The 17,702-nt window shown below is 40.0% G+C and overlaps 1 protein-coding gene across 1 annotated transcript in view; it reads left to right on the forward strand.

Annotated features, from left to right (window-relative positions):
• Window positions 1-17,702, forward strand: part of LOC136842874 (serine-rich adhesin for platelets-like) — a 118,303-nt gene that overhangs the window by 85,571 nt on the left and 15,030 nt on the right. Inside the window, exons 3-17 of the mRNA XM_067110766.1 lie at window positions 9,821-10,077; window positions 10,223-10,296; window positions 10,536-10,639; window positions 11,009-11,238; window positions 11,433-11,555; window positions 11,958-12,052; window positions 12,760-12,960; window positions 13,108-13,266; window positions 13,524-13,706; window positions 13,835-13,940; window positions 14,280-14,405; window positions 14,652-14,746; window positions 15,229-15,342; window positions 16,091-16,202; window positions 16,864-17,026. Coding sequence (XP_066966867.1) covers window positions 9,821-10,077; window positions 10,223-10,296; window positions 10,536-10,639; window positions 11,009-11,238; window positions 11,433-11,555; window positions 11,958-12,052; window positions 12,760-12,960; window positions 13,108-13,266; window positions 13,524-13,706; window positions 13,835-13,940; window positions 14,280-14,405; window positions 14,652-14,746; window positions 15,229-15,342; window positions 16,091-16,202; window positions 16,864-17,026 — 2,142 coding nt within the window. The remainder of the gene's footprint in view (window positions 1-9,820; window positions 10,078-10,222; window positions 10,297-10,535; window positions 10,640-11,008; window positions 11,239-11,432; window positions 11,556-11,957; window positions 12,053-12,759; window positions 12,961-13,107; window positions 13,267-13,523; window positions 13,707-13,834; window positions 13,941-14,279; window positions 14,406-14,651; window positions 14,747-15,228; window positions 15,343-16,090; window positions 16,203-16,863; window positions 17,027-17,702) is intronic.

The raw sequence follows: 17,702 nt of genomic DNA on the forward strand, positions 1-17,702 counted from the left end.
AGCCAAAAGATGGTTACTGGGAATCAAAACATGGTTGCCGGGGACCAAAACATGGTTACCGGGAACCAAAACATGGTTACCGGGAACCAAAACAATGTTACCCGGAGCCAAAAATGGTTACCGGGAGCCGAAACATGGTTATCTGGAGCCAAAACATGACTACCGGGAGCCAAAGCATGGTTACCGGGAGCCAAAGCATGGTTACCGGGAGCCAAAGCATGGTTACCGGGAGCCAAAACATGGTTACCAGGAGCCAAAGCATGGTTACCGGAAGCCAGAATATGGTTACCGGGAACCAAAACATGGTTACCCGTAGCAAAACATGACTACCGGGAGCCAAAACATGGTTACTGGGAGCCAGAATATGGTTACCGGGAACCAAAACATGGTTACCCGTAGCAAAACATGGTTACCGGGCCAAAGTATGGTTACAGGGAGCCAAAACATGGTTACCCGTAGTCAAAACATGACTATCAGCCCTAGGAGAGCTGTTAATCAGCTCAGTGGTCTGGTAAAACTAAGGTATACTTAACTTAGGGAGCCAAAACATGGTTACTGGGAGCCAAAACATGGTTACCGGGAGCCAAGACATGGTTACCGGGAGCCAAGAACCAGCAACAGGAAGCAAAAAGCGGATGATTGAGCAACGCGGATGAAGTAATGACGCGGATGACTCTGGGGCAGTTGCGGTTGAATGGATGCGTTGGGCAACCTCTCATCAATGAGGTTAAAAAGGCTTCTGGAAGCAGAACAGGGGACCCATTTATCTCTCTCTCTCTCTCTCTCTCTCTCTCTCTCTCTCTCTCTCTCTCTCTCTCTCTCTCTCTCTCTCTCTCAGTTGTTTTGTTATCTAGTACTTTTTTTTAGTAAAGGTAGTTTTATTTATTTATTTATTTATTTATTCAGGGTCATTTTCGTCAAAGAAAGTTTGATGAACTACTAAAATTGTCAGTGGTGAGGTCTTACTAAATGAAAATATCAAGTACATTATAATATGCTTTGGATATATATATATATATATATATATATATATATATATATATATATATATATATATATATATATATATATATATATATATATATATATATATATATATATATATATATATATATATATATCATACAGCACACCCACGTGCATCTTTGAGGCTTAAAATCTAATAATAATAATAATAATAATAATGTCATCACCATCATCATTATACATATCATTATCATCAAAATCGTCAGTATAGCGTTTCCTCAGTTAATGTGGATTTTGTACTTGTGTAATCAAAACTCTCTCTCTCTCTCTCTCTCTCTCTCTCTCTCTCTCTCTCTCTCTCTCTCTCTCTCTCTCTCTCTCTCTCTCTCTCTCTCTCTCTCTCCTAATTAGAAGGGAACTGATCTACATCTCCAGTGATATTGAACCTCTATGCAAATAGCTCCCACACACACACACACACACACACACACACACACAGAGAGAGAGAGAGAGAGAGAGAGAGAGAGAGAGAGATAAGTACTTTTTCTCACCTTCTCGAATGGACAGGTACATCCTTTGAACTTTTTGGATGGCTAATGCTGCAGTTTCTCTGTCAAGGTTAGAACCCACCCAGGGTGGCTTCTGACCTAAAGTTGACCTTTGACCTGTCATTTAGATGGAGAGAGGGTCTGACCTTCAGCGGTCTTTAAAGATTACCCCTCCCTCCTCCCTCCCTCTCCCTCTCCCCCCCCCCCTCTCCCCAGCTCTCCAGCATCCCCCTTCGACCTTACAGCTTATCCCGTGTTCTTCATTGCCTCCGCATTTTAAAGATGCAGCTTCGACTCGTCGACCTCTGACTTTTGACCGCGTGTGACCTCGTGACACGGACCTTCTTCTTTGACGTAATTCGGTCGAGAGAGAGAGAGAGAGAGAGAGAGAGAGAGAGGAAAAAGCCATTGGAAGGATAGGCCTAGCGAGGGGTTGAGGACGAGGTGGGTGGTTAGACTTTCTCCGAAGCAATTTGCAAATCTGAGGTCATCCCAGGTCGTCCCAGGTCATCCGCTTGTCCTACGCGTGGTTTGATAACCTTTCGAACTTGACCTAGGTTGATGGTGAGCTACTACGAAAATAAATGTAGGTGAAGGTCACAGTGTGTCCTGTTCTTGAATGGCGTGGCCTTCTCGTAATGGTGTGTAGGACGTAGATTTGCATGTTTCAGCGAAACTTGGCCCATCTCGGCTGGTGTTTTAAAGATGCTAGGCCTATCTTGGTTGTTGTTTTAAAGATGCTAGGCCTATATTGTTTGGTGTTTTAAAGATGCTAGGCGTATCTCGGCTGGTGTTTTAAAGATGCTAGGCCTATCTTGTCTGTTGTTTTAAAGATGTTAGGCCTATCTTGTCTGGTGTTTTAAAGATGTTAGGCCTATCTTGTCTGGTGTCTTAAAGAAGCTAGGCCTATCTTGGCTGGTGTTTTAAAGAAGCTAGGCCTATTTTGTCTGGTGTTTTAAAGAAGCTCGGCCTATCTTGGCTGGTGGTGTAGCAAAAGTAGACCTATCTTGTTTGATGTTTTAAAGAAACTAGGCCTATCTTGCCTGGTGTTTTTAGCTATCTTATTTGGTGTTTTAAAGAAACTAGGCCTAACTTGTCTGGTGTTTTAGTAAAACTAGGCCTAACTTGTTTGGTGACTGAACGAAACTAGGCCAATCCCGATTGGTGTTATCTGGATTACGTTCCGTGATACTCATTGTTGTTAATCAAACTAATGATCATAGTTCTTGGTCAAGGAAATAAGATAATTTAGCATGCAGACGGTTTAACTCTCGCTGCAGCCAGTCTTAACGAACGAAAATCACAGAGCCGGATCAGCAAGCTCTGTAATCAATGGCGAACGAGTCTGGACACCAAAAAAGGAAATCATAAGACTAATGCAACTCTAAATAGATTCCTATCTCTCTCTCTCTCTCTCTCTCTCTCTCTCTCTCTCTCTCTCTCTCTCTCTCTCTCTCTCTCTCTCTCTCCTGCCATTAATCATTCCCGAACGTGCGGTTTGGTTACCTCAGCGTCTTTGGGCAAATTATGTGATACCATGAGAGAGACGTTCTTGCGTTATTGAGCAATTTCAGCTAAACTGGACCAGGTAGTCAATATATATATATATATATATATATATATATATATATATATATATATATATACACACATATATATTCATACAAAGTATACATGCGTGTGTATGCCCTTGTAAAAATTCTGAATGTACGTGGGTCGATGTATGTATATATGTATGTATGTGTTACTGCCGTAATACATCACGTAATCATATCATTAACATTTCCCCCAAAAATCAAATTGATATTCCCTTAATTCATTCCCCCGTCATTGATATGCATTTCTGAACCACCTGTACCCCCGGGTGTAGTGGGCAAACTTCTGTTCCCCTTGGTGTGGTGCCGAGCTGTTTTCATCCATCACCTTTACCCCTGCATAGAAAGGACAACGGTTGTCCCTGTTACACATGAATTTTTTCAATTATTTATGCGCCTCCACGCTCTCAGTGTCATTGCCACGCTCGTATATAACTATTTTTTTCTCACTTTATTTATTAAACTTGGGTTTTATCTTGAAAGCCTAGTTCAGCCAAATTCCAGCACCGTTGGCGTAATCAGATCAGCCATGACACGTGGATGTCGTGTTAATGAAATGCAGTTAGCTATTCAGTTATTCAGTTATTCATGCTGAGCCGTGCTTTCATGTCCGTTACTCAATGAATGTTTCAGTCTGCTAAATATAGTTGAAGGTCGGTGTACTATGTTTAGATTAGAGAAGATAAGAAAGTAAGCCTAGCATGGGCCTAGCTATCTGAATGCTTATAGCAGACTACCATATGCCGAGAAGTAATTCGACCGCCGCTGTGCCGTGACGTCACCGAACACGAAAACCGGCCAAGTTCCGTTATCTATAGGCTTAAATGTCTGAAGGCACGCAACTAACTGCCAGAAGCCAAGCAGTAATATTGACTGTTGCTTTGCTGTGACGTCACCGAACACGAAAGCCTACCAAATTCCATTAACGTAGGTCTAAATTTCTGAAGGCATACAATTGACTACCAGAAGCCGAACAGTGATATTAACAACCGCTTTGTTGTGACGTCACCAAACACAAACACATTCAAAGTTCTATTAACGTAGGCCTAAATATCTGAATGCACGTAACTACCAAAAGCTGAGCAGTAATATTGACAGCCGCTTTGCCGTGACGTCACCGAACACGGAAACCGACCAGTTCCCATAACATAAACTTAAATGTCTGCATACATGTAACTTACTACCTAATATCGACAAGTGCTTTGCCATGACGTCACCAAACACGAAATCCGACCAAGTTCCGTAAACATAGGCCTAGTTATCTGAATCCATAAAACTGACTACCAAAAGCCGATAACTAATATTGACAATCGCCGTGACGTGACGTCAATTATTACGTCAACCAAACCAGTTCCGTTTTACTTCTGCCTATTCCGAATACTTCAAGTAAACAAGAGGTTGATATCCGGTAGTCGGGTCAATATCCGGTTAGGAAAAGCTCGCCCTCCCCCCCACCCAAACCTTCCTTTTCCGGATGTTACTGAATATTTGAAACGCTCGTTTTTAAGTCCGGGAAAGTCATCATGAAAGTTGGACAGCTGTTGGGCTTTCAGTTGGAAAAAGTATTTCATTTTCACTCGTGAGACAATGCTCGGAAGCTCTACTTTTATTGCCCGGAGGGTGTTTCTCCTTCGGGGTGAGAGATCTCTCCTTTAGAGACAGAGATGCGCACGCCTTAGGAACAAGGACAACCTGCGGGTATGTCTGTACCCCGGTGTGACCCTAGAGCTGCCTACCTTTTGTTCGATGGTATGTCTTCCTCTCAAACAACAAGACTCACAAACTGATGCCCCTATCTGATCTCTCTCTCTCTCTCTCTCTCTCTCTCTCTCTCTCTCTCTCTCTCTCTCTCTCTCTCTCTCTCTCTCTATTAGATTTCACATGAACGGCTGACTGCCTTAGCAGATCAGAATACAAAGCTTGATACTGCGTCAGTGACCTTTGTTGGTGCAACGCCAGTTGAAGTTAAATAAACCAATCAGTGCAACGTAGAGAAACTTGAGAATAACATCTTTGTTTTCCGCATTGGTACTTGTACGCATGCGCGAACACACTCGCAATATCCGTAAGCATTAAGACTGTCTCAAGTTAAGTAATTCCACAACATACTGTTCGTGATAATGTTGGCTCCTTTCCCATAAGAGTCTTGTCTATTAAATGTCTTCGTCTTCTTTTCTCACGAGGACCGTTTCTTCCGACGATTTCTTAAAAAAAAAGGGAAGAGAAATGTGGTTTATTGCTGCGTACATTTTGATACTTATCATGCGCTCTGACATAGCGGAGTATAGCTCTGTGTTTGTGCACATAATGTGCATCCGGTAATCAAACATGCGATTAGACGGGCGAGTGCACATACTTGTGTTGTGTGTGTGTGTGTGTGTGTGTGTGTGTGTGTGTGTGTGTGTGCTTTGGGAGAGAGAGTGAAGAAATCTTACTCTGCAAATCACGAGTGAGGCAATCTCACCAATATGGCGTCTTTTTTAAACTGTATATTTTATTTTTATACATAAAACCCTTCAACCTCACAGTTACGACTTCGCTAATGCCGTCAGATGTCAGTGACATTACACCAATACATACGAATTACTTTCACTTACAAACACAAACGAATAGCATAGATTATTTGCAATTATTTGACTATTTTGCAATAATCGCTGCAATGGGAGCAACACCCGGGCAGAATTATCTGTTAAAGGAAATGGACGTATCATAATTATTAATTAATCGTTGACTTTGAAGTCCGGACGAGACCCAGTTTAATGGCCGATATTACGCAAAAGCAGTTATCCGTGACGCAGGAATTTATTGAAAGAGAATCGGAGATTACTGAATGTGTCAAGGGAGAGCTTTAACTTCATGCCACTGGTCGTGGTTACTAGGGCGCGCTTGCGCGCTCTATAGAACGGAAGTGTGGACTGCTGGTCACGTCTTAACCACGGCGAGTTTTATCAGACCGATTTTACGGCCGAAGTTGAGTGACGATAGAAGTACTGGAGGTTTATGCTCTCTCTCTCTCTCTCTCTCTCTCTCTCTCTCTCTCTCTCTCTCTCTCTCTCTCTCTGGGCAGGTATGAAGACGAAGATGCAGTAACGTTAAAATGAATAAGTGCTTTGTGCTTAAGAGGAATGGTGGTCACTTATATAGCTTAGACCTACTTATAAGGCGCACTGCTGTCAAGTGACTTGCCATAGCTGCTGTTTACAAAAGAGTTTAATATATGTTCACAACAATACACATTGGTTTTAGTCTTCATTTCACATTGATATGATAATTTAAATCTTAATTATTGTTATGATTATTCTTGTCAGGCTGGTTTCCTTACTACTCTAATGTCAGTTGTGCATTAGTTTTTCCGTATTCCTCTGAGGAAACTTACTCATTCATTTGGCAGCACGAATGACCTTTTCTATTTTGATGCCAGAATTAATATAGAGCCAATCAGTCACCCTCCAAGTGCTCGAGAGATAAGACTAGAGACGGTACAGGTTGAGGAATAGTAGTTGTTTGAAGAAGAAGAAGAAGCAGAAGCAGATAAGAGAGGGAAAATGGAACTTGACGTAAACAAAGGGGGCGTTATTCTCTTTCTCTTTGGCCTTATTTTTTTGGTCTAACCTCAACTCTCTCTCTCTCTCTCTCTCTCTCTCTCTCTCTCTCTCTCTCTCTCTCTCTCTCTCTCTCTCAAAACTGACGTGGACTAGGCTCACGACTTAAATAAGTTCAATTCCATAAAAACACGATGGTTGGTCGGTTGGTTTAGATTAAACCGGCTTATGCCAGCACGAGACCTTGGCCTAAGGCGTGCCTTTGGAGCACTCTCTCTCTCTCTCTCTCTCTCTCTCTCTCTCTCTCTCTCTCTCTCTCTCTCTCTCTCAGGTTAGCACGGTATTGAGCCCACCACAAGGACCTGTTTACGTACTGAGCAATGGCAAAAGCAAGCAGGCAGCCATAATGTCGCCGGCGTGCTCGCGACGTGCTTTCGTAAATGCGTGCGTGTCCCAGGTAAAATTTGACGACGTAAGAAGCGTGTGTAGCTGCAAAGGGAAAGGAGTAACGGAGAAAGGGGTTAAAGCGAAATTGATGAAGGCGAGACAGGGATCGAATGACATACGGAAACTTGCGCGCGCACGTACGCACAGAGAGGGAGATACCAGTATAATAGAAGATAATTTTAGCTGACAGGTACGATGTTTAATCATTTCTTTCGCGTCCCATTCTTCCAGTTGCAGTACTTGAGAGAAATCTCTCTCTCTCTCTCTCTCTCTCTCTCTCTCTCTCTCTCTCTCTCTCTTCGTTGCTACTGCTGCCTGCCTGCCTGCCCAGAGGTTGATCCTAAACCTAACACCTGAGGACGTGACCCTACGGCTCATGCGATCAGTTACCTCCAGGTGTTATCATGGTCCAAATTCTCTGGAAACATGGAGGAGATCGGAATGTAAAATCCGGTCGAAATTGTTGTACATCTGTCTTACATGATCTTATGCAAAATCTGTTTGATCTGATGACAGAATACCTTTATATATATTCTCTCTCTCTCTCTCTCTCTCTCTCTCTCTCTCTCTCTCTCTCTCTCTCTCTCTCTCTCTCTCTCTCTCTCTTACTTGCTGGAGAGTGTCGTCTGTTTTGAGCGTGATTGGTCAACTCGTTCCCCGTCAGCAGTGCTGGCAGGTCACTTGTGACATTTCCCGCCTGAGCTGTGTACACATCGGCCCTCGAAGCTCTTTGGAAAACAGCCTGCACAGCGGATTTTGTGGAAAGAATTCGAAATTATTGTACCCTTTGGCAACTCTTCCGTCGAGAGAGAGAGAGAGAGAGAGAGAGAGAGAGCCTCTTATTCAGTCGATCATCCAGGATCCTCCTCTCCCCTCCTACTCCCCTCCCCCCCTCTCTCTCTCTCTCTTTCTCTTCCCTCCCACGACCAGAATTCTCACCCTCCACCCACCCGCCCGCCATCTCTCTTTTCCCTCTCGATCTCCTTTCTTGCTCACATTGTCGCTTGTTGCTGGAGCTCTCTTATCATCTTCCCCTGCCCTTCGTGGATCTGGGTCTTGCCATAGGTGTTTGTTAGTGTCCTCGTTAATTTCGTTTGTTTCGTTTGTTTGTCTGTACTTGTACGCTGTTTTTCCGTAGGGGGGGGGGGCGACGTGTGGTATGACTCCAGAAGGTGCAACCACTCCTGATCCTCAGAATTACCTTTCGAATGCGGTTGCTAATCCCATTTGCCCACCTGTACCCTCACTGGGCCTCACTACAGTTGACTAACTGCCAAGGGCATGATACACGGCTAGGGTAGGTCAGAAGAGGCGCAATGGGCTTTTAATGAAACGGGTTACACAAACTTTGTCGGGGTGTAAGATCAAAGCCACACATCGATCCCTGAATGAAAATGTCCCGCATGAACCGGATACAAAATTCATAACAAACAGAAATGAAATGTGACTCGGGACAGGGAATCGATGTCACACAGATGGAACGACACGTTTGGAAAGGTGCGAGTTTCCCTTGAACACCTGTTTAACACTCTCGGCCCCGTCACCTGTGCGATAAGGCAACTCATTGGACACTTGGTCTAATTAAGAATTCCACACCGTGGTGTTGGATGTGTTTTATTTTATTTTATATACACCTGTGACTTTACTATAAGGTTAACACTTTATTTGCTGTAGTAAATCGTGTATATTCTAACCTGAAGTCTTTCAAATGAAGCCTTCTATCCTAAAATGAATGCTTTGTGGCGCAGTTGTGATATGTTGAACCTTAGGCCTAGTTTCTGTAAACGGTACTACATCAACATAAATCCATGGTGGTTGATTACGTAGTTTTTGGAACATAATTTACTCCATGAAACAAATTCAAAATGTGAATGAATAATAGTCAGGAATGCCTGTCACACACACACACAGTGGCATTTGTTTTTTCCGTGTGTTTGTGCTGTTTACGTTGATGTGAAGCGTGGCACATGGTCACCTTTAAACCTGAAGGGAAATGAGATTACGCTCTGTGGCAGAGATTTATGCTGTACATTTGAAGAGGGTGACAGAAATATGATTAATTTTTTTCATTGTACTCTCTCTCTCTCTCTCTCTCTCTCTCTCTCTCTCTCTCTCTCTCTCTCTCTCTCTCTCTCTCTCTCGAAGTTTTAGAATAGCTGAATAAAATATACTATGGCCCCTGATTCACGGGATACCGAAAATCCCGATGTAAAAGGGAAAATATACGAGACCGCTTGGTCCAAATATGAGTGTTTATGAAACTTTTTTTTTATAAGATGAATTTCCTCATTAGAGCTTGGGAAAGTAACCGCTCGGGGATATAACATTATATTAATTAGCTGACTCCCGTTCGACCTAATGCTTATGACGAGAGAGAGAGAGAGAGAAGAGAGAAAGAGAAGAGAGAGAGAGAGAGAGAGAGAGAGAGCTTTTTTAAGTTCCTCACCAGAGCTCGGATAGGTAGCCTAACCGCTCGGAGGCATAACATTATATTAATCAGCTGACTCCGTTCGGCCTAATGTATATGACGAGAGAGAGAGAGAGAGAACTTTTTATAAAATGAATTTCCTCACTAGACCTCTGGAAGGTAACCGCTGGCGGGTATAAATAGCATTATATTTACCAGCCGAATCTCGTTCGGCCTAATGAGAGAGAAAGAGAGAGAGAGAGATTGAGAGATTAAGGTTGTGGCTCGCTGTTTAATCACTGCCTACTTTTGCAGGGTGCAGAGCGGCCTGTCCCTCCTGACGAGCGGTGGGAGTGGCGGCGGCGGCAGCGGTGGCAGCAACAACAGCGGTATATCGAGTGTGGAGGGCGAGGCAGGAGTGGATGCCCCGGTGCAAGATGCTTCGTCCCCTTCGCCTCACAGCGCCCCCCAGGAGGCCCTCACCCTCCTGCAGGGGGAGCTGGTGCCCCACACCAATTTCACGCACACCTTCCTCAAGTCTATCCTGACGTCCATCGACAGCAAGGATCCAGGTAAAGTATAGGCCTATGATAATAAACCGCATAATTTTTTTTTATCACGTTTTAGGTTATGTCTTTACTTACCTGTGTGTTATACAAAAAAATGCAATCAATCGATAAGTTACCTCTATTGAGGCTAATGACGCTCTCTTTGCAGTGGTAGCCAACGCATGGCTCGAGACCTTGTTGGATGTAATAGATTTGCTGCCCAAGGAAGTCATCAAAGACGAGGTACTTCCGTTATTTTTTTTTGTTCATTATTATGAAATGTAATATTATAGTATTAACTTTTCTCGAACGTCATTATGTGAAATGAAGACATATTCTCATGTCATGTCCATAAGCCTCTTGACAGATTTTTCGAATATAGGACAAAAATATGTCGAAAAACTCTGGTATAGATGGATCTTTATATATTTGTATTTTATATATTATATATTATGATATAATCATGTTTTCCTCCTTCCCAGATTCTTAGTTTAGCCGTAAGCAAAGGTCAGTCACAGCAGGTGTCTGCTCGCCTCGCAGCTTGCAAGCTCATCGGCAAAATTGCGACTAAATTTGAGCCATTTTTGTAAGTTTGAAACTTTCTTTTCGTGTTACCCAGACATATTTGCTCTTGCTGTTGTCTTTTGTGTGAAATTACAGTTACTGTATGTTTAGCTGTAATATAAGTTTCATTGAATACAGTTTCAATGCTGATTTTTACAATATTTTACTGTTTTTGTAATGATAGTTCATTTGAGTTTTTATTTAAATAATAATATGTCTTCTCCAAGAGTTGTACATTTATTAATATTGTATTAATATTGAAATATTGAATATTCCTGCAGCATTCAATTTGTTGAGAGTAGATTAATTAACAGAAATAAATAGGCCTACAGTGGTAATCAATTATCAATAAAGTTAGGGCTACTTTAATCATTAGTTCTAAACTTTACAGACTGAAAACTGAAGTTGTAGGAGTAGTGCAAAGCCTCTGTCAAGATGTGTGTGGAGAAGTGCGTGGCAGCATGTGCAGTCAGCTCGCTGCTGTCGCACGAGGTCTCGGCCTGGACGCCACGAAGACTCACATACTCCCCGAGCTTGTGGATTTGTGCTCCGACGAGGAGACCAACGTCAGACTTGCCGGGATCAACACCGTTGTGTTGATGATCCCACTCTTGGATGATGGTATGTATGGGCTACGAGCTTTACTAGTCCTTTGCTGAACACTGATGGTCACTTTTTTTGTCTTTCAGTTTGAAATGCTGTTAAAATGCCTTCTATATAGATATCTGCAATGCTACATATCGCTTCACGGTGAAAATTTTGTGCGGTATTCTCAAGCTTTTTACAAAACCATAACTTGCACTTTATGAACACAGAAACCCGAGTAGGGACGTTAGTTCCTCTTGTCCGCAAAGTCTGCGAAAGGGCTTTACGAGTGGAAGATGCATCGTTGCCCGTAGCTGCACATCTCCTTGGTCGTATCTGCCATGGGCTTCATGGTGAGTTTCATTTTTTCTTGTTGAATCATTACTTTTTTGTTTGAATACATCTCAGTCTAAGTCACGTCACAATAATCCTGAGTTTCCCATTGGTAATAAAAGCTGTTCGTTCCGGGGTCTAAGTGATGTCAGGCAGGGCAGCCGATCGAGGCTACGGCCTACCCCACCGCCAAATCAAAGTCCTTCAAAAGAAGGCATCATGCTTACCCCGTATAAAAATGGGAAAAAAAGCACGTTAAAACGAAGAATTAAAACGAAGAAATAAAAGCTGTTCGTTATACATTTTACAATTTTTAATCACGATATTATGTACTCAAAGGTTTTTAAAGTGTACACTTTCACCTTCATAGTGTGCAATGTATGAGTTAAGTTTGTTGTCATTAGCATCTCTGATTTTTGCAGATGAACTCAACGAGGAACAGAAGACGTGGTTCTTGAATTTCTACTGCACTTTAGCAAAGCTCGGGTTACCTGACTCTAAAAAGACCGAGCTTCCTGTAAGTTATGGGCGCAAGTTCTCGTTTTCTTTAAACTTATCTTACATAGTTAATCGGGCTAAACTTAGTCCATGAGCGCATGGAGTTACTGTATCACCTTCATTAAAACCTTTCTTATCTTGGAAAAGTTCAAAGCATGATCAGCAATTTCCAGGGTACTGGAAGGAGATTACAGAAGTATACTGTACTGTACCTTCGTAATTAAGTAGAATTTAATATGAAAGCTTCAGTAGGTAAAGCTTTTCAGTGCCCCATAAGTTACAACTTTAGACAAGACCTCCATATGAATGCTGTACATATGCAAATTTATTTACTTCACTGTCAGTATGATTAGTTTTTCATAAATCTGACTGTTTGAATCTGGAAGGTCTTGACGGATTCTGAAAACTTTTGTAAAATAAATTGTGTGGATGAATCATTCATATACTGTATACTTGTTACTTAAGGCACTTTGTTTCAATTCATGTGAACAATAACTTGTTTATTGTTTGAAGGAAAAGGTTTGAAAGTAATTTGATAATAAAAAAACAAAATGTTCGTCGGCATTTTCTATTGCTTTCTCTGAAGTAATCTTATCTGAGTTTAACTGTTGTTTAAATACACATGAAAATGACATGAATAGGAGTTGAGAAATAAAAAAAAAAATTGAGGTAAAGTTGCATAGCACCTAAAAGTAATATCTCATCCCCTCCCACGCCTTTTCCCAGATGCCGGACTTAGTTGCTGAGGTGCGAAGTGGTGAGTATGAAGCAGAATGTAGGCAGCAGTGTGCTTATAATCTACCCTGCATGGTAGCGTTTGCTGGAGGATCCACCAACTACCGATCAAGTTTGCATACAACAGTTTCATCCCTCATCAATGACCCAAGTCAGCAAGTGAGGACAACTGTCGCTGCTGCGTTCCACCAGGTTGGTAATTTTTGTTTAGTTGTATTTTATAGAATTTAAGTGATGATTTTTATATTTTATCCATGTCACAAATTGCTTTTTCTTCCACATAATTTGAGTGACAAAGTTTGCAAGCTACTGGTACACCATCTGTTTTTATTTTTTCAGTTGTGTATTTTGGTTGGAGGAGAAGTTGGCATGTTGAAAGAAGGGTTACTGCAGCTTCTGCGATCAGAAAACTTGGACATATTGTCTGCACTGATGCCTAACTTGCCACATATCATTACTACAATGCACAGACATAATGCAGTAACTCCACAAACTTCAGTAAGAACTCAGATATTTAGTTTACAAAAAAATGGAACAGTTGTAGACCACAAGAACTCTGTATCATTCGTAATCCAGATCATGTTTAGAATTACAAAGAGTATTGTGTATGTTTGCAAAGTACAGTACTGTATTGATTTTTGTCAGTACAGTATATATTTACATTAGTATTGTATATTTTTGTATCATGCTGTGTAGTAAATTATTACATAGTTCATTTTGAGATCACTGAAATGTTACTTTTCCTCCTCTATTAGAGAGAGGACTTAGTGGAGTTGGTCGGAGCAATCAAACAGGGTGAGGAGACTGTCAGCATAACGAGTGTATGGCGAGTTCACGCTGAGGCACTAACTCAAGCAGCTGCCTTGGCCCCTTGTCTACCTGCTGACCTCATTTTTACCCAGCTTGTCCCTCTCATGTTCGTGAGAATGCAAACTGCTGTAAGTGTTGCTGTTTTAAAGTGGAGAGTAGTTTGGACACCTTAAGTATAAACTGTAATAAATTCCTTCAATAGATAGTTTGACACTGGGTTTATCTTGATGCAAATTTTTTTTCTTTCTCTCCCTAGCGACCAATACCATGCAGACTGGCTGCAGCAAGAACTTTACTAGTATATCTCCGTCATATGAGTACTCAAGAACAACGAGACCATATTAGTAACACTATTGTATCTGGTGAGAACCTTTGAAACCTTTTGTCATATAACTGTATGAGCAACGAAAAGTATGTTTACAACAAAACTCAATTGAGAATCTTTATTGTTTTGAAACATACATGTGTTGTGCAGATTTATTTTCTATCTCATGTGCAGTTAAAGGTACTGTATATGTACTGTCCTTTTACTCAGTCTTATGAAAATTTACATTTTAATGATCTCCCTCAAGGCTATAGCCATTATAACTACTTTTGAGTTTCAGATGTTCATAAAGCTACACTTGAAACTAAAGTCATGTTATGATGGCTGTGGAAAGTTAGATTTAGCAATAGTATTAATATTTTTGTCTTGATTTCAGAGTTCTGTGAAGGGACTAGCTGCCATAAACGTATGCTGTTCCTGAATATAGCTACTATGGTGCTTGAAATGTTTTCAAAGTCCTTCTTTAAGACTTATTTCTATAGACCCCTGTTATCCTTGCATGGTAAGTAATACTGCCATTTTACTGTGTAGAAAAATACTACAGTGCTGTATCAAGAAAAGTGTCCTCTCTACGGAGGGTCTGTTTATAAAAATATGTAGTTCATCCATCAGCAAATAAGACATATTCTAACCTTGAAGGGAAGCTCTGTATGGTGACTAATGATTTATTTGTAAAGTTAAATTTATTATAAACGTTAAAGAAAAATCAACAGCTTTCTTTGTAATACAAATCTTCTAATATTCACAGGTGATCGAGTTCCAAACATTCGTTTAAAGTTGGTCACCATGTTGCCACAAATGAAAGCTACACTTTCCTTACCTGATGATAAGACAAGACTTCAGGTTGGTATCATTCTGAATTTCTCAACTGTAATACATATAGTTTTCTGTTAACAGAAAGTATTTTTTTTTGCAATGTTTTGAAACAGATATTTTATTTTATAGATGTAAACTAATTTCTTAGTCCACCCAAGTGTAATTTTTGCTAACCTGTACCTTATTAGGAAAGTAAAAATCTTCTGGTTAAATTGTTCTCTCGTAAGCAATTGTTGCCTACAGGGTACTTCATTTATTGGCGTTTGCTCTTATTCTGTAACCTTTGATTTTTACCATGTCTGTTCAGCTCCTTTAACTTGGCCTTGCTCTAGTTTTTACCTCCTAATTAAGAACATATATATTGTGCCATCCTTATTAGAATTGAGATAATTTAGAATAGTACATATAGTAATGTGTCCGATTAGTCACAGCAGCTCTTTATTGAAATTATTACACAGATAACTTAATTTCCACAGACCTTAATAATTGTGTTTTTCATCCGATTCCAGGAACTTGAAACAGTAGTTGGAAGTCTGCTAATGAGTGAGGGTGACAGAGATGTCTCTGCAGCTATATCAGTTACTATATCTCAGCTAGATAAAATTGAAGTGTGTGAGAGCCAGGTATGGTTTTGTTATTTATTTCTCTTATTTAATATGTTAATTTAGCTAGCTTATTTTAAGCCTTATGTAGTCATATTAATATGTTTGTATGGTAAACAAACTATTAGTCTAAGTAGTGGACGACCAAATAAAAAGATCCTGCTACCTTAAGGGGTGAACTATTCAGTAATAAGTATGGCGTGTGTTTAGGATTGATAGATCGATTGAGAAATATCTGCTGTTTTGTGAACATGTTGATGCTTTTGCTCTTCATGTCTCTCATACATTTTATTGTTTATTTTTTGGGGATTTCTTCTTTCCTCCAACTATTGTAGTACAAGAAATATCTCGGGTTTCCACCCTTGGTATTCTTCGACTACGTTGTGAAACATTGGAGGGGTAGCAGAACAATTTTTTTTCACTAAATATTTGTGTGGTTCCCATCTTTGAACTGAGAGATAAGGCTGTTTAAACCCAGTGTTCTGCATTTTTAAAACAATTTGTTTAAGGAATTATTGTTAGCCATACTCTCAGTGTGAATATGCCACTGTGGTTAAGAAGATTCTCAGTTAGATGTCTTTGTTTCTCTCTGGTTTAAGTATGAGCTTTCACCTTTGTGAGGGTCTTCATTTTTTCTTGTGCATTTCTCAACATAGCAAAGAAGTGCAGTGCTATATGGATTTAATGCTTGGGAAGTAATTCTACTGATAAAGCACAGTGCAACTTAGAATTTTAACAGAAAAAGCTAATTCCTGATTTTTATTTTCAGCGTGGATCTCCAGAGGGAGAATCTGGGGGTCAGGAGACTGAGGATGAGTGGAAAGAACGGCAAGAAAGGAGAGCTGTAGGGGACTCAAAGTCATTGGATGTGAAATCTCCAGGTAAGTTTTTAATACCTCATTGTTTAGGCCTAGCGTAACAGCTAGAACTGTGAAGATTAGTTGTCATGGGAGAATTCTTTGTCCATAGAAATTTCACATTAATATTTTACTTATTAAAGTTGTAATCGGGATTCCCGTGTCTACAGTAATTCATTAGTGATTGATGTTTACTTAGAAAGTGCCAGACTTCAATTAATTGTTCTACAGTACTGTATGGATTTATATAAAGAAATGTTGAAGTGGCCAAGTATATATCATACTCATTATTGGTATTGATGATGCTGTGGAACTTCAGAGCAAAGTTTTAATATGTAGTGAATAATGAGGATGAGAAATTTAGTGATAAACATTACTTGAGGTCCATCTCTCGTTCCCTGGAAGAACAAGATTGTATTCTTGCTTAATTCTTAATTGTCCCCTCATACTGAATTTCATTATTAAATTATATTAATTTCCAAGAATGTTCATGTAAATATAAATCGTTGCATACCCTTTTATGTAAACATTTTTTAGTAATTTCTTATTAGTTATCATGCTAGTAGCCCCATAATGTAAATAACAGTACGGTATGCCCATTATTGTTTTGAGTGATGTGTTCACAGAAGAACTCTGATAGTATTCGTATTGGTGCTTCATTAATTCCATGTTTTTATTGTCAAAGATGGAAGCCGAACTGAAAGTACAAGTCTTGGTGAGAGACATACAACATCAAGATCATCGAATCGCCGCAGTTCAGGCTTGGGTAGACTGCCAGCATACCTAGAGCGAAGACGGAGTAATTCTCATGCACCAAAGCAACCTCCTGATGAATGTACAATACTTCGGTATGTTTTTCAAATCTGGTGGTGAAGTTTTATCTGTTCAGTAATTTGTTGAAAACATTATGAATAAAGCATAAAAATAGAAACTGATAGGAGTTTTTCTGAGGTATATGGGAGAAAGTAAGTTCTTTAAAGAATGGGAACTGCATACAATGCATTTTGTTTTCTATAGCTTTGCTGAGTTTTTATGATTAAATATAAAAAAAGTTTACCTGTGAAGAATTAAAACGAGAAGGATGAGCTGTCACAAATGAATATGGTTTTAATAGCGAATGTCAGCATTAAATTATTCAAACTTTTAATTAAAAAATTTGATTCGCTGCTGATAGTGGAGTATCAATGGAGCGTATGAAAAATTTATTGCCCTTGACTACCATTCATTAATGAGATTTCTTGGTTTAATTTCCATTTTATTCAATATCTCGGGTAAACAGACCAGGCAAAGTAATACTTTTATGTAAGTGGAAGTAAAAGAATGTTCCAGTTGAACTTGCCTTAAGAGTGCCAACCAGTAAAAGAGCAATGGCTATAAGAAAAAATGAAAAAAATTTCATCAAAATTTGTCTTTCCTTTATAATTATGTACATTAACATTCTATGATGAAAATCAGTTCAAAAGTGATACTGTACAGTATACACTAAGCAAATGTATAGATTTGATATTAGAGTATCCCTTATAT

The sequence above is a fragment of the Macrobrachium rosenbergii genome, chromosome 10 (genome assembly GCF_040412425.1).
Source record: "Macrobrachium rosenbergii isolate ZJJX-2024 chromosome 10, ASM4041242v1, whole genome shotgun sequence".
In the NCBI taxonomy this organism is placed as follows: domain Eukaryota; kingdom Metazoa; phylum Arthropoda; class Malacostraca; order Decapoda; family Palaemonidae; genus Macrobrachium; species Macrobrachium rosenbergii.